The sequence below is a fragment of the Tympanuchus pallidicinctus genome, unplaced genomic scaffold (genome assembly GCF_026119805.1).
Source record: "Tympanuchus pallidicinctus isolate F22 unplaced genomic scaffold, pur_lepc_1.0 scaffold19, whole genome shotgun sequence".
Taxonomy (NCBI): domain Eukaryota; kingdom Metazoa; phylum Chordata; class Aves; order Galliformes; family Phasianidae; genus Tympanuchus; species Tympanuchus pallidicinctus.
Genome location: NW_026294710.1, coordinates 15,753,502 through 15,768,793, shown reverse-complemented (window position 1 = coordinate 15,768,793; position 15,292 = coordinate 15,753,502). Strand labels below are relative to the sequence as shown.

At 44.2% G+C, this 15,292-nt stretch overlaps 1 protein-coding gene across 2 annotated transcripts in view; it reads right to left on the bottom strand.

The window, feature by feature from the left end:
* EXOC4 (exocyst complex component 4) overlaps window positions 1–15,292 on the bottom strand; it is a 399,307-nt gene that overhangs the window by 201,707 nt on the left and 182,308 nt on the right. For both annotated transcript variants that reach the window (XM_052680722.1, XM_052680723.1), the window contains one exon: window positions 23–119. In XM_052680722.1, the coding sequence (XP_052536682.1) occupies window positions 23–119 (97 nt within the window). Of the gene's footprint in view, window positions 1–22; window positions 120–15,292 lie in introns of those variants that run through there.

Below are 15,292 nucleotides of genomic sequence, written 5' to 3'. Positions count from 1 at the left end.
CTACGCGGAAAGCTTCACTTACCTGAGGAGTGGGTGAAAGATGATGGTGATGTTTCTGGCTCCCGGTTTGCAGACAAACTTGGATCCTCCACCTTCGATTAAATTATCATCTGGTCCTCCTGGAAAAAAATACAGAAGTTGTTCGACAGAATCTGAACATCCCTTGATTTTCAGATAGTAACTGATAATTAGAGATTTAGCTTTGTCTGTAAGTGTCATTACACTTAACACTAGTCTCAAGAGTCCATTTGGGGCTCTTGAGAGTCCATTTCCTACATTGAGCTTTGTAATTTCCCAGCAGAAGTCTCCATTGCCCAAACAAAAGTTGCATACAAACAGGCTCTCGTCTATGGGAAAAACAGATACGTTGAGCTTGGTATGCTTTTGGGAAGTAAGATAAGCTCAGAGAGTAATTTATACACATTGAGCACAGACTATGGGGTTTCAAGTGGCATGAAGCACCCATCTCCATGTCACTGCAGCTGAAGCGAAGCCACTTCCACCAGCAGCTCCTAACAGCGAGATACATTAAATCAGGATATTGAAACAGGAAAAAGGAGGAAGACAAATACTTAGCCTACATCTCCTAGAACTCTTGCATTTCCTGAGTGCAACTAAGACCACTCCTTACTCTTCCAGAAGAACACACATTAAAAGAACAGGGCAGATGCCTCCCACATTACCATAAAAAAAATTACATGATTCTGAAATGAGCAGAAATTCATCATATAATGCCCCTGAGCTTTGGTCAAACTCTCTCTTCGCAAAGCTCAGACAATCTTCTTGCCTATATCATCTGACAAATAACCCTATCAACTCTTTGGACTTGGGCAAAGTCACTATCCCAAATGTCATTAAGCCATTTTTATGTTGCATGTGAACTCTCCTTTAATCATTGAATAATAATTAAATACAGAACCTAATCACATTATTATGATAACTTTACAGGCAGGAAAATGACAAAGTACTTGAAATCATAACAACACCAACAGATTATTGAATTTTTTGACCCTGACATCCTTCTGCCTTAAAATGAGAAGAAGAATGTCTTCAAATTGGAAAGTGTCAGAGGAGGAGGAACAAAACCAACTACTAAGTGCCTCCAATTCTCTTTTCAAAGAGAAGTTTATGTGCTTTAGGCCATTACCTGCAAACAATATATAAAAAATAATACAAACAAACAAACAAAAAAACAAACAACAACAACAAAAACCACCTTAATGAGCTGATTTAATTGGCTCTCCTGTTAGCAACTTCACAGCAATGCCCGAGGACTGAGCCGGTCACTGACACCAATTCTTTGACACCCTACAGCGGTCCCTCCAGGTCAGGATTGTTCTGTACAAGAACTCACAGAGCAGATGCAAACTCAAAGGTGTTGTTTCTGTGCCCCAGTGAGGGTGAAGATATTAAGAAGATATTAAGATATGAAGATTGGGCAAGGAAAACAGGAAACAAGACGAATCAACCGGCTGAGGTCAACAAGAGAAATAAAAGCAAAGCAAAGAAGCTCCCCGTTCTTATTAACTACACCATGGGAATTTACCTACACAGATACCACCCGATGCATTTTGGATGCTGCTCTATCTTGTTACAAGATCATGAATGTGTTTGGATTTGAGGGTTGGTTATAGATGAATCACAGAATCATTAAGGTTGGGAAGATCAGTAAGATCATCCAGTCCAACCATCAACCCATCATCACTATGCACACTAAATCAACACCCCTCAGTGCCACATCTACCCTTTCATTGAATACCTCCAGGGATGGTGACTCCACCACTTCCCTGGGAAGCCTGTTCCATTTTTGAGTTTTGAGTTTTGAGCCTGGGAAACCTCACCACTCTTTCTGAGATTTTCTTCCTAATATCCAACCTAAAACTCCCCATACAAACACTGCAGCAGGGACACGGTCCTTCTTGATGCTCTCCACATCGACATAAGGATTCATGAAATACAAAGGAACAGCAGTCTATAAAACTTCACTGACTGCAATTAGAGAAAGCTCCAAAAAAAAAAAAGTTCAGGCACTCAACATTGAAAAAAGTTGGGCACAAGTTGTAGGAAAAGAAAATTACCCATTTCCCCTATTAACATCAGACTCTGCAATTCCAGGGGTGGGAAGATCTGTGTCTAAGCTGACATATTGAGGAATTCATCCAAGCGTGAACTACTGAGGCAGGAAGCGAGAAATCCAGGCTCAAATTAAGAAAGGGGTGTTATTCTTGTTACACCAAGTCACCCTGTGCTAATCAATATTATTGACTGGGATGAACTCCATAGCAAGGAATAAAGCCATATGTCTCATCTATTTGGTCACATTAGGTAAGATTTGAGAAGAACAGAACACCAGCACTGACAGAAAAATTTGCTTTTTTACCTTCTCCGCTCTCAGCTTTCAGTTAATAATAATGAATGTTCCATATGCCACATGGAGAATAAATTCTGTTTGCAGTAAAATAATTTACATCCAACCACTGAGATGCAAATCTTATCCCCAGTGATACTCTGTAAATACCAACAACACAGCACTGCAAGAGTTCTTTCTAACATCAGCAGCCTTACATCTCTCGTTGCTGCTGTTGCAACCCTAAGGATCCTTCACTATACCTATGCAGCCCAACATGAGCACAGCCCCATTGGTGCAGGTCACGTCCCAGACCAACTCCTGAGCTGCAGACCTAAGACGTACTTTCATAGAAACACACTCTTAATATCTTTCCATCCTTACTGGTTTGCTCTATTTCTTGCATGAAGTGAACTACCATTCATCCAACCTGAGAAGAAATCAATGGCTCTGTACCAGTTGGCTGCAGAGAATCATAATCAGATAGCTTAGGTTGAAGGGGACCTTAAAGATCTTCTAGTTCCAGTCCCTCCGCCATGTTCAGCTGGCCTTGAATGGCTCCAAGAACGGGGCATCCACAGCTTCTCTGAGCAACCTGTTCCAGTGAAAAACATGTAGGAAATGATGGAAGTGGGGAAAAACACCCCTTCTTCGGTTCCTTACCAAGATGATTATCAGACAGGCAGTTTGCACGGTACATGGATCAAATATAAGCTAAGTAAGCAAACAGAGTATTGCTGGGCTGTCCCACATAAATGCCATATCCCCATGAGCAGACTACAAGGGAAGACAACTTTCCACTGCACGAAGGAAAAGGAGCTGTAAAGCTCACTTCCCAATTAGCACTGAAGATTTTAAGCTGTAAGTGCCCAACTTTAAGTCATGACAGCTCAGTGTAAGCACTGACTACAGGACTAACCATCCATGCTCACTGATGTACAACATCACGATGCACACAGCCCTCCAACAACCATTGGGACTGAGCATACATCACTGCTTCAGCAACACCACATTACACAACTTCTTCATTTGGACTGCAGGGTTTTTCTTTAGTTTGAGGCAAGAAATTATAACAGCCGTGTGTCACATGCACTAGAACAAAACCTAAATGTTTCACAGCTGTCACAAAGTACTACTGTTGCAGCCGTTCTTTGTTAAGAGCACCAGCTTGCTGATTTCATCTGCCTGGTAATAAATTATAAGAGCAAAAAAAAAAAAAAAAAGAAGAAAAACTTGGAGGTGAAGCAAAATTTGTCATACATTTAATGGCATCCTCATGCTGTGCTAGCAATGAAGTGTGCCCACCTGAATGTCACTGTGAGTGGGAGTCAGATTGGTCCATTAGGAACACAGTTGAACGCTTCTGAAGTGGAGCCAAAAGCTTCGTGCTTCAGCAGGAAAAAAATGTAAGATTACCAAGAAAGCTAGAATCCCTGCATGCACATAAAGTCTGATCAAACACAAACGTTGTGTCCAGTTCTCCATTCTGTTTGTATTTTACTGGGAGAAACACCGGCCATGGTACCTCTGAGGGACAATGCCACCTGTGCACACTGGAGATCTCAAAGTGAGGATGGCAAGTGCTCTCATCAGAGAGAAATGCAAGGATCCTTCTCAAGACTGACAGGAGAGACAACAACCAGCATTCTGTTCTATCCAGCAAAAAAGGGTGAAGAAGGAAGGCATTTTTATTAATGAGCACCAAAGGAAGTCAATAAAATGCACTGCAAATTTGTGACAACACTGAGAAATCCATAGAATTTTCCAGGAAGATCATGCTTTGCTGATTCATTAAGTCAACACAAACACTGAAACCAGTCTTCAGCATTAAGATTTATTCAATTATCTATCTATCTATCTATCTATTTATTTATTTTTAATTAACCAGTCTTTTGCCTGGTCAATTCCTTTTGCCATTAAGTTATTCAAAGCTGTCTACCACCGTTTGAAGTACGTGTGCACTTATCCAGTTCACTCTTTTCAGAAAACATACTGAAAACACATGGTAACAACGGAAAGGATTAGCAGGGTTCCTCAGAAAGCATCTCAATTTGTGCTTTATAAATGCATTAAGCTTCTTTAGTATTTCTGTATCTATTTTGTACACCGAAGCAGCAATGACATTAACTTAGATGCAGCACATCACACAAATTGTGTCTCCTCATTTAAAGATAAAGCCCTGGAACATACTGCATGGAGTTTCCTTGCACTAACCCACAACCTTGCAATTGATGAAATTAACACAGAGATGGTTACCTCCTATAACCATGGACTGTCATATGATGGGAGAAGACTGAAGCAGGGAGAGGGGTCAGAATTACACAGACATCCTGTAATTTCCACATCTGTCAGGTTAACTTCCCTATCATCACATTAAAATTAAAAAAAAAAATAAAAGAAGAAAATATTATCAATTTATAAAACAATAACAGCAAACAATGAAAAAACAAAAACAAAAGCAATGGAAAGCTCTGATTGCCTCTCATAAGCATACTTTTAGAAGGTGAGATTTCATATATTTTCTATATTCTACATCACTGCAGAGCACCATACCACCTTATCAAACTGTTTTGGAGGTGTCTTAACGCACTTCACCCTCAGCCCCAATACAAAGAATCATAGAATCATAGAATGGCCTGGGTTGAAAAGGACCACAAAGATCATCTGGTTTCAACCCCCTGCTATGTGCAGGGTCACCAACCACCAGACCAGGCTGCCCAGAGCCACATCCAGCCTGGCCTTGAATGCCTCCAGGAATGGGGCATCCACAACCCCCTTGGGCAACCTGTTCCAGTGCCTCACCACCATCTGTGTTAAAACACTTAAAATGCACTTTAAATCCTATCAGCAACAAAGATTTTCACTGCATTTAGTGAATAAGTAATTTCCTTCCTGAAACATCCAGTAAATATCAACCAAGATTCAATGGAAACTACAGCCACCCAAAAACCCTGAGTGCTGTCAGCAAATGCAGTCAGATCTTTCCCAGTTACTTCTTCCCCTTCCACTGCACTGGTACAGGACAACTTCATTTACTACTCTACGACTGCAAACTTTTCAGCTAAACAAGTCCGAGGCACGTAGTGAACAATTCTTCTGCACCTCTCTGTGATCAAAGTGCCTTTCTTAGCAAGCCACTTCACGTTAATCTATGCAGCCATAAAAAGAATCAAAAAAACAGGCTTTGAAGCCATAACAATCAAGCAATCAACACAGCTTGCTAATCAATGCCACCTCCTCCATCCTAAGCATCAGAGCAAATTTTGATAAGAGAAGAGGATTGGGTGTTACGGTCCTTCCCAAAAGTTCTTGATTACTGGGAGATCAACAGAATAGCTATTACCTGCATATCATCTTCAGGGTATGGAAATAAAAACGTTCATTTAGCATCAAAGGAAAGAAAGCCTGAAGACAGCAAAGCAGGTTATTAGAAAACAGAGCTCAAAAGAACAATTGATCTGCGCTATTGTGGAACAATACGTATGAGGTTATATAAACCACGTCTCTTGCTTTTTCATTCTTGTACATTAGGGCTCAATTGTCTCCCAACTACACCTCCTTAAAAAGCCACACATGAGCACCAAGTTCTGTTTTCTCTACGCTGATTCACAGCGGTGAGTCAATGGATTGGTATTTATCTTCAAGTTCTTTATATAAAGAAACAGTCCTGATTATCTTCTCCACAGTTCTTTCACATGCCTTGAGTCATCAAACCTACCTGCATTCAGGTCCTTTTCCAAACTACTTTAGGATACTTGTTTTTGGAGAGCCTGCTCCTCTGCATATTAAGAAACAAGACATGTAACTTTCCTACAGGGATGAGGAAAGGGAAGGTGCAGGATCAGGTCTGCTCTCCAGACCCAATTTCATCCTTCCACTGAAGAATCCAGCGTCCCTAAACTAGCATTTGGGAGTGCTTCAAGCACCTAGACCAGCAATCCTGTAAGTAGTATGATGGAATTTAGGCAAGTTCTCCTCAAAGCCAAGAACTATTCAAAGGAAAAAATAATCAGCACCTACTAGTAGGCCCAAAAGTGCCCAGTTGCCTCTGTGCTTTGATGCCAGCCCTACAGAAAATAACCAGGAAACTTCCAAATCCAAAGACCCTTCCCTTTGAGCAAACACAATATTTGAAGCCTTATACTTTTATTTAAAATTCTGTTTGACAGACATCCTTGAAACACAACAATTCTCCATTAGTGTAGGTCAGTGTGAGGTTAATGCTTTCTGTTTCTGAGCCATGTTCTCTTCCCTCCTTGTTGGACTACTGTGAACCAGCAGTTATAGGGCCAGCAGTGTATCTGGAGCTGAAACTCAACATTACAAATAATACAATAAAGGTCATTTATCAGTAACTGATACAAAATTCTTCTGGAGAGTCCTTCAAATGCCAACCAATCTAAGATGGCAGAGAAAAAAATGAGAGGTTTCATTTCCAGTGGCACCTGGTGGATTATTTTAAGCAGGCTGCTCTGCCTACTCCTATTTATGTCCTCCCTGTGCTCTTCATCACAAATTGCTATGGAGACAGCACTACACAACTAGGGTAGGTTGGCACTGGGTGACATGGTTTAGTGGTGGGAATGGGTTGATGGTTGGACTAGATGACCTTATTGATCTTCCTACCTTAATGATTCTATGATTCTAACTACTGCTGCTGACAGCAAAGTACCTGCCCACAGTCACCACACATGGGGTTCCTATTCCCTCTTGCAAGAGGAGGGAGGGAGGTGAAATGAACCTGGAAAAAAATATTTCTATCTATTATCAAAATTGACAAGAGTAACCTTCAGCCAATATCAGTTTGAGGGTAGAAGCAACTGAAGAAAACAAAGAAAAGACTGTATTATGTTTGCTTAATTACATATTCTTTTCTAATCATGGCAGCTGGGGATTTCTAGACTAGGCCATCAAGTGTAGGGAACTCATGTTTATAAACATGAAGGCACCTTCTACCCAAACCGACAGAGATCCGCAAGATGATGACAATGGCACTAGAAGAGACCCAAAATCAATGGAAATTAGGTGGCTAGCTACTTGAAAAACACTCATAGTCAGTCCTTGGGCAAGGACTCTGCAGTGGTAGGAAAGGAGCTCCCAGCTCCCAGTCTGTACATCACTTGTGACCAGTAATAACACTGTGCAGGAGATACCAGCACCAGTGCACATCCACCCCAAATCACACAGACCACATGCTTACATCTGGTCAGTTAGCCTGCCAATATTTCTCTTCTTTGACAGAAAGGCGAGCTGAGAATTAAAAAGAAAGAAATGTGAAGGGGAAAAAAAAAAAACAAAATAAAACAGGAAACTGACCTTTAAGGTTATGAAGTACATCACATTTCATTTCTGTACTATCCCCTTAACTGAAAAAGATCTCAACAGTTCTCCCAGAAGCAGAGCATGGGGTGATGCTCTCTGATGAGGCTGCAGAGCAGCTTCCAAACTAACAAGCTTTCACTAGAGTTCTGCAGAAATCCAAGCAGGATCAAGAGCAGATGTAGATTCAAATCATGGGACCAATGGCCTCTATGACCATGATCATGTTTCCAGGTTTCAGTGACCCAGGAATGGAACAGACCTAGTGACTCCAGCATTCTTTTGATAAAGTTATTTTGAAAAATGCTGTGGACAGAATAGCAAAGGTTTCATTTCCTGTTTTTGAATTCAAGCTTTCCATTTAATAGAAAATGAACTCAACTGACCAAATGGACTGCCAGTAGTTTGTGACTGCACCAGCTGTTCCAGTCACTGCCTAAACCTCTCCCTGACACAACGGCTTTGCTTGCCTTTGACTAAATGCCATCACCCTTCATTGCTACGTACCAGGCTTCAGTACAAGAAGCTGATTTGGATGCAGTCACATAGCTGATGCACAGACATATTGTTCTGCTGATGTTCCCATGCCCAATCCTTTTACTCTCCCCTATACTCCCTTGTCTGAGATCCAACACCATATGCATTTAAATAAGTTGTTCTTTAATGTTTCAAAACCTGATTTATTAGTTGCTCACACTCCATCTGCCTTGAAAAACTGCTGCATGCCTTCAGTTTCACAGGCCGTACAAAAGGTTGAGGTACAATTTGACTCTACTTTATCATTTGATCAGTGTGTCAGCCACATACGTGAAGTCTTCTTTCGGGTACTGAATTTCTTTAAAATGCAAACCTTTCTTTCTCCTTTTCTTTCCTTCCCAAGCCAAGGAACACAGCAGCAGCCACTTTGATTAATGTATTTGTCAGCTTACATATTTGCTATTTGGTTGCTTTCACTAAAACTACTGCATGCAGATATAAGCTCTTCCAAAGCATGGCTGCAGCACAAGCCCCAATTCAAAGCCAGTAAGCATGCTAGAGCTAATGAACTGTGATTACTTACACGCTATGCACACTTTTGAACTACTTACTTCTGAAAGATTTCTTTATTTTAACTCCTGGATTGGAAATCGCCTCAGATGTGCATTTTTTTAATTCTCCTGACATGTTTTCCTACAGTTTTAATGTCAGAAGAAAAAAAAAAAAAGAGCAAGCAAGCAGAAAGCAAGTGAAATAAGACAAAGACATGTCTTGACATTCAGTTCATTTACAGTTTTATATTCCAATAAACTGTTTAATGCCAACACCATCCACATTTCAACTTTTTTCCAACTGAAAAACCCATGGCAGTATTAGACAATGGGAGTTCTAAGAGATGCAGCTGGCAAAAATGGAATTCATTGTGCAATACTGCAGACTGCTGCATCTCAACTCATCTCTTCCTGAGATGGAAAAGATTTACCAGCCCCACTTACAGGCCTCTTACAAGAAATAATGAAATAAAAAAGAGCGTAAAACATTCTACAACCTAAAAGAATTACAGGAACGCAAATATACAGAGAAACAGGTTTATTTTTTAACAGAAATAGAAAAAAAAAAAAAGGCTCAGAGAAGTTAATGGCTTAGGAAGGAGGGCCTGGAAAAGAAGGATATGGGAGTGCCATCTTCAGACAACTAGAAGAAAAGGAGGTTATCAGGAGTAGTCAGCATAGGTTCACCAGGGGGAGGTCATGCTTGACTAACCTGGTAGCCTTCTATGATGTCGTCTCTGGCTGGGTGGATGGGGGGAGAGAGGTAGATGTAGTCTACCTTGATTTCAGCAAGGCGTTTGATACTCTCTCCCACGACATCTTTACAACAAAGCTGAGGAAGTGTGGGATAGATGAATGGACGGTGAGGCGGGTTGAGAACTGGCTGACTGGCAGAGCGCAGAGGGTTGTCACTGGCGGCGCAGAGTCCAGTTGGAGACCTGTAACCAGCAGTGCTCCTCAGGAGACGGTGCTGGGTCTGGTCTTGTTCAACATCTTCATCAATGACCTTGATGAGGGGATGGTGGCCACCCTCAGCAAGTTTGCTGATGATACGAAGTTGGGAGGATTGGCTGACATGCCTGAAGGCTGTGCTGCCATTCAGCGAGACCTGGACAGGCCAGAGAGCTGGGCAGTAAGAAACCAGATGAGGTTTAACAAATGAGGTTTAACTCTACAATAAATTGTACAGTCTTGCATCTAGGGAGGAATAATTGCATGCACCAATACAGGCTGGGGAATGACCTGCTGGAGAAGAGCTGTGCAGAGAGGGACATGGGTGTCCTGGTGGACGACAGGTTGCCATGAGCCAGCAGTGTGCCCTCGTGGCCAAAAAGACCAATGGCTTACTGGGGTGCATTAAAAAGAGAGTGGCCAGCAGGTCGAGGGAGGTGATCCTCCCCCTCTACTCTGCCCTGGTAAGGCCTCATCTGGAATACTGCGTCCAGTTCTGGGCTCCCCAGTACAAAAAAGACAGGGATCTCTTGGGAAGAGTCCAGCGGAGGGCCACAAAGATGGTGAGGGGCCTGGAGCATCTCTGCTATGAGGAAAGGCTGAGTGAACTGGGTCTGTTCAGCCTTGAGAAAAGAAGACTGAGAGGGGACCTGATCCAGATCTATAAATATCTAAGATGTGGGGGGCAGAGTGGTGAGGCTGTACTCTTTCCAGCAGTGTGTGGAGACAGGACAAGGGGAAACGGACAGAAACTGCAGCATAAGAAGTTGCACACAAACTTGCGCAAGAACTTCTTTACAGTGAGGTGACGGAGCAGTGGAACAGGCTGCCCAGGGAGGTGGGGGAGTCTCCTTCTCTGGAGATGTTCAAGACCTGCCTGGATGCCTACCTGTGTGACCTGCTGTAGGGAATCTGCTTTGGCAGGGGGTTGGACTCCATGATCTCTGGAGGTCCCTTCCAACCCCTACAATTCTGAGATTCTGTGAATGGAAGCTGATGAAAGATTCAATGCGAGTTGGTATGATGTGCATGCAGCCCAAAAGGCTGACTGTATCCTGGGTTGCGTCAAGAGAAGTGGGGAAAAAAGGTTGGGGGAGGTGATTCTGCACCTCTACTCTGTTCTCACAGGACCTCACCTAAACTACTGTATCCAGTTCTGGAGCCGCCAAAACAAGGAGGACACAGAGCTGTTGAAGCACGGCCAGAAGAAGGCAATGAAGATGATGAGAGGGCTGGAACGCCTCCCCTGTGAGGACAGGTTGAGTCAGCTGGGAGCCATCAGCCTGGATAAAAGAAGGCTCCAAGAAGACCTAACGACAGCCTTCCAGTACCTGAAAGGGAACCTACAGGAAAGCTGCGGAGGGTCTTCTTTCAAGGACATGTAGCAAAAGGACAAAGGGAATCGGCTTTAAACTGGAAGAGGTAAATACTAAAAAGAAATTCTCAATTGTGACGCACTGGAACAGGCTGACTGAGTTTGTAGATGCCCCCGCCATGGAAGCATTCAAGGCCAGGCCTGATGGGGCTTTGAGCAGCCTGGACTGGTGGGAGGTGTCTATGACTGTGAGAAGGGGTCTGCCATCACATGCACAGAGAGCGGCTGCACACGCAGCTTCCATCTGCCCTGCGCTGCAGATGGGGAATGCATCACCCAGTACTTCAGGGAACACAGGTAAGGGCTGTCAGCAGCAGCCAAGCCAGGGAGGAACCCACAGTGTCAACTCCCACCAGCATGCCAGAGCCAGAGACAGGGCCTGGGGTTCCTTCCTGCTCCTCCGCCATCCTCACAGGTCCTTCTGCTGGGAGTACTGCACTCAACAGACCGCAGTGACAGCTTCAGCAGAAGACACAACTTGCGTTGTCTGCCAGGAGACCGTGAGGGATAGCTTGTCCTACCACACCCTGGTGCGTCCAGCGTGCACACATGCTGGGTTCCACTGGGGCTGCATCCAGGTAGGAACCCTCCTCTCATCCTGCAGGCATGCTTGGTGCTCAGCAGCACCAAGCACTGCTCGTGCTCACCCTGCTTGTGCTTCTCCTGCAGAAACAAGCATGGAATGCTGGCAACACGTGCTTCCAGCGCCCCAGTTGCAGAGACAGCACAGTATTCTGCACTGAAATGTCCAACATGGGGATCCAAATCTCAGACAGGTTAATGTCCTTCTGCCAAACCATGCAGATGAGAAGGTACAAGCGCTGGGCCTGCCCAGGGAGTATCTCGGCAGGCCTGACCCTTTACTGTCTCAAGAGCACACACTTGAGCTTCATGGAGAAACTAAAAATGGCATTGGGGTGGATGAGATGGGATAACCTTGGATCTGATGCTGGGGCCTCACCACTTTCCCTCCCTTCTCTCGTAGAAGACTATCATAGGACAACTACAGTGCATACACATTACTCCTCCAAAGACACCAGCGTTGTGATGCCTACCCTAGAGGCAGATGACAGGCAAATATAAGGGGGTGAGTTACCACAGCAGCTCTCTGAGGCTCTGCAGGGGATCTCAGCTTCAGCACAGACTGGGGGATCAAGGACTGAGCACCAGAGATGTGCTGTGCTGGGCACTCCCTGGCTTGGCTCACTTGGTCCTCACGGCCACAACCGCTTTGCTTCCCCAGGCCCTGGCAGCTGCTCCTGTGCAGCTCCTGCGCTGCTGAGGGCACCCACCGACAGTGCTCCCACTTGAATGACACCACAGCCACGTGGGTGTGTGACAGATGTGTTGACCTGGGTACCGGTAAGAGGCAATCAGTGCTCAGGGCAGCTTTGCCAGAGTCTGTCTGCCCTAGGAGGGATGACAGCCTGTCCCTACCCGGGGCTACAGCTTCATCCCGCTGACCTTCCTGCCTCCCCCTACAGCCTCCAGCACCATCTTGGAATTTGCTGGGCCCAGCACTGCCAGCCAGAAGGGCCTGCAACCATCCCACAGCCCCCAGGAACCAGAGGAGAGCAGGTCCAGCCCCACCAGCCTTAAAGCATCGGGGCCACCACACAGTTCCCAGCTGTCAGTGCTCAGCAGTCAGACCAGTGAGCTGGAGACAGAACATGGGACAATCTGCTCACATTTTCCTGAGCGTTAGGATGCATCTGAGCTGCAGCAAGCACACCATGGCAGCAGAAGTACAGCGGCCCCAAGAGCTGAAAGCAGCTCACACCAATCCAGCAGATAGGGCAGATCAAGATCCTCCAGAGCAGCCACAGCGGCTGCGTGGAGAAGGCATACCAGGTAGTGGAGAACATGCTGCACACGGGGACGCTCCCCACTGCTGTGTACTCAAAAGAGAGTAGACAGCAGGGCAAAAGAAGTTCTACCTAGACTGTTAGAGGAAACCTGCTGTACAAGGGGAGCTGGACTGGATAATCTGCTGAACTGCCTTCCAACCTCTACTATTTTTGTGACTGATCAACCGTATGCAGCTGATTTGTCTTCCAAAATGCTTTCCAATATAGCTGTCATGGACTTGTTTTCCATTTATTATTATTTATTATTTTAATAAATATAATTTTACCCATCTTTTGAGAAGTCTTGAAAATGTTACAAATCTTGTACGTGGAGACAAGGCAGAACATATCCCACTTAATTATCCAACACTGTTCTGCCTCTATGTATTTACAACAATAAAATAGCCTTATTCCTCATCTGTGCATACACTAGTGTGAATTAATTCATTTTCCAGCAATATGCGGAATGATCCCCACTAATAACATGGCTTTTCCCCAAGCGAACTGAAATGGATTGTCCATGCCAGCGCACAAAACGCACAAAACAACTTCCAGCTCCAGCAGGGATTATCAGATTGCTCAGAGTATGACCTGTCAGGCAGCATTTTTCAACCTGTTCATCCATAATCTCTTTTAGATGGGTTTCCCCACCTCCTTATCCTGCCTGCTTTGTTTTGCCTGAAATTCAGTCAAAGATGAATTAGGTTCTAGAAAACAACCAACACTGTGGCTATTAAGTTGCACTGGAAATTGTAGACCTCTGTGTTAATTTTGCTATAGCTTTTACTTCTTGCATTTTAATGCAAAATCGCTTCTCTCTGGAGACTGTCACTGATATCAGCATGAAATTGCAAGGGGCTCAAATTGAACTCCAGCACCAACAAAAAGGAGCTAACTGAACCCGAGCACACATTAAGAATCGCAGGAAAACAGCTGGAACTTTAATCACAATTCTCTCAAATGCAGCCTGGGATTTAGAAATGCTGTTATTCTAGGATATGACCCTAATATAGTGCTTAATCAAAGCCACTGCTAGCACAAGAAACAACCCGGTGACTTTAATAAAAAACAATTTCATAGGAGTCAGTGTGTCGGGATCACACCATATCTAATATAGGAAACTCTGGAAAGGAGAATGACCAGCCTTTGCTGTATGTTTCTGTACCTTTCTGAAGACATGACACTTAAGATTTCTCCTAAATTTTGACCAGAGAACTCATATTTGCTCTGATTTACAGAACTCCATTAAGAGCTCTCTAAATTACCATTTTTATTTGTTGCTGCTGTTGTGCAGTAGCAGTAAGAAAATCATAGAAGGTACACATTTAAAAAAGCCATTCAAGCAGCAATCATTTACTTATTTTAAAAGACCTTCATCAGCAACAACAGCCTTTCCTGTACTGATAGCATCCTGACCCACTGAGTGCCAAGCCAAGTCTAGTGGCTGCAATTTGGCATCAAGGTGGGAGAGGAATGGGCACAAACCCAAGTTATTCCCATGTCAAGATGTACACTCCCTAAGAGTGGAAGCTGCTTCTTGCAGCATCGCTGAGAAGCCTGGACAACAGTATTTCCAAGATGTGTTCTATCATCTGTAACTGCAGTCTGGAAATCCAACTTTCTCTCTTTAAAAATAGATATAAGACGTTCTGCATCTGAAAGGAGTAAAGGAGTACTGAGTTCAGAGGTCCCCCTCTGCTGTGGTCCTAACCTTTCTGCTTCAAACAGCCACAAAACTTACTTTGAAAACTACTGTTCATCAAGAAAAATCAGAGGCAGAAGAATCCTCATCTAATGGGGAACTGCTCAGACAGCACTTTCCCCCCTATTTTTCCCCTATAAGGGCTACTTACAAGTGAGGAAAGCAGCCAAGCTCCAACACAGGAAGGGAGCTGTGTTATTCCGAGTGACGCTCGGTAATATAAAGGGTCCCACAACACAGGAGAAACTGCAGAGCTAAAAGGTTTCCCACCTCCCCCAGAATTTCAAGATCTACATTACACTCCTACAGCAAGGTGCTGTGCCGCAGGGCGCAGAGAAAGAAGTTATCTTTTGGCACCAAAGAATGGGCAAGCACGGGTCCTCTGTGGGTTCTGCACTCCAAAAGCTGATGGCAAGCCAAGTGTCCAACAGAACACTGCTGAGCCATCACAGCGATGCTCCACACCCCAACCCATGGCTTTTGATGTAAATCAATGCACTGACATCAGCCAAAAATTGCCTGCTCTACAAGGAGGAACTTCCACCCTTTTCAAAGAATCACAGGATCATTAAGGTTGGAAAAGAACTCTGAGATCATCCAGTCCAACCATCTACCTACCACCAATACTGCCCGCTAAATCATGTCCCTAAGAACCACATCTCTACTCTTCCTGAATGCCACTAGGGATGCTGACTCCACCGCTTCCCTGGGCAACCTGACCAA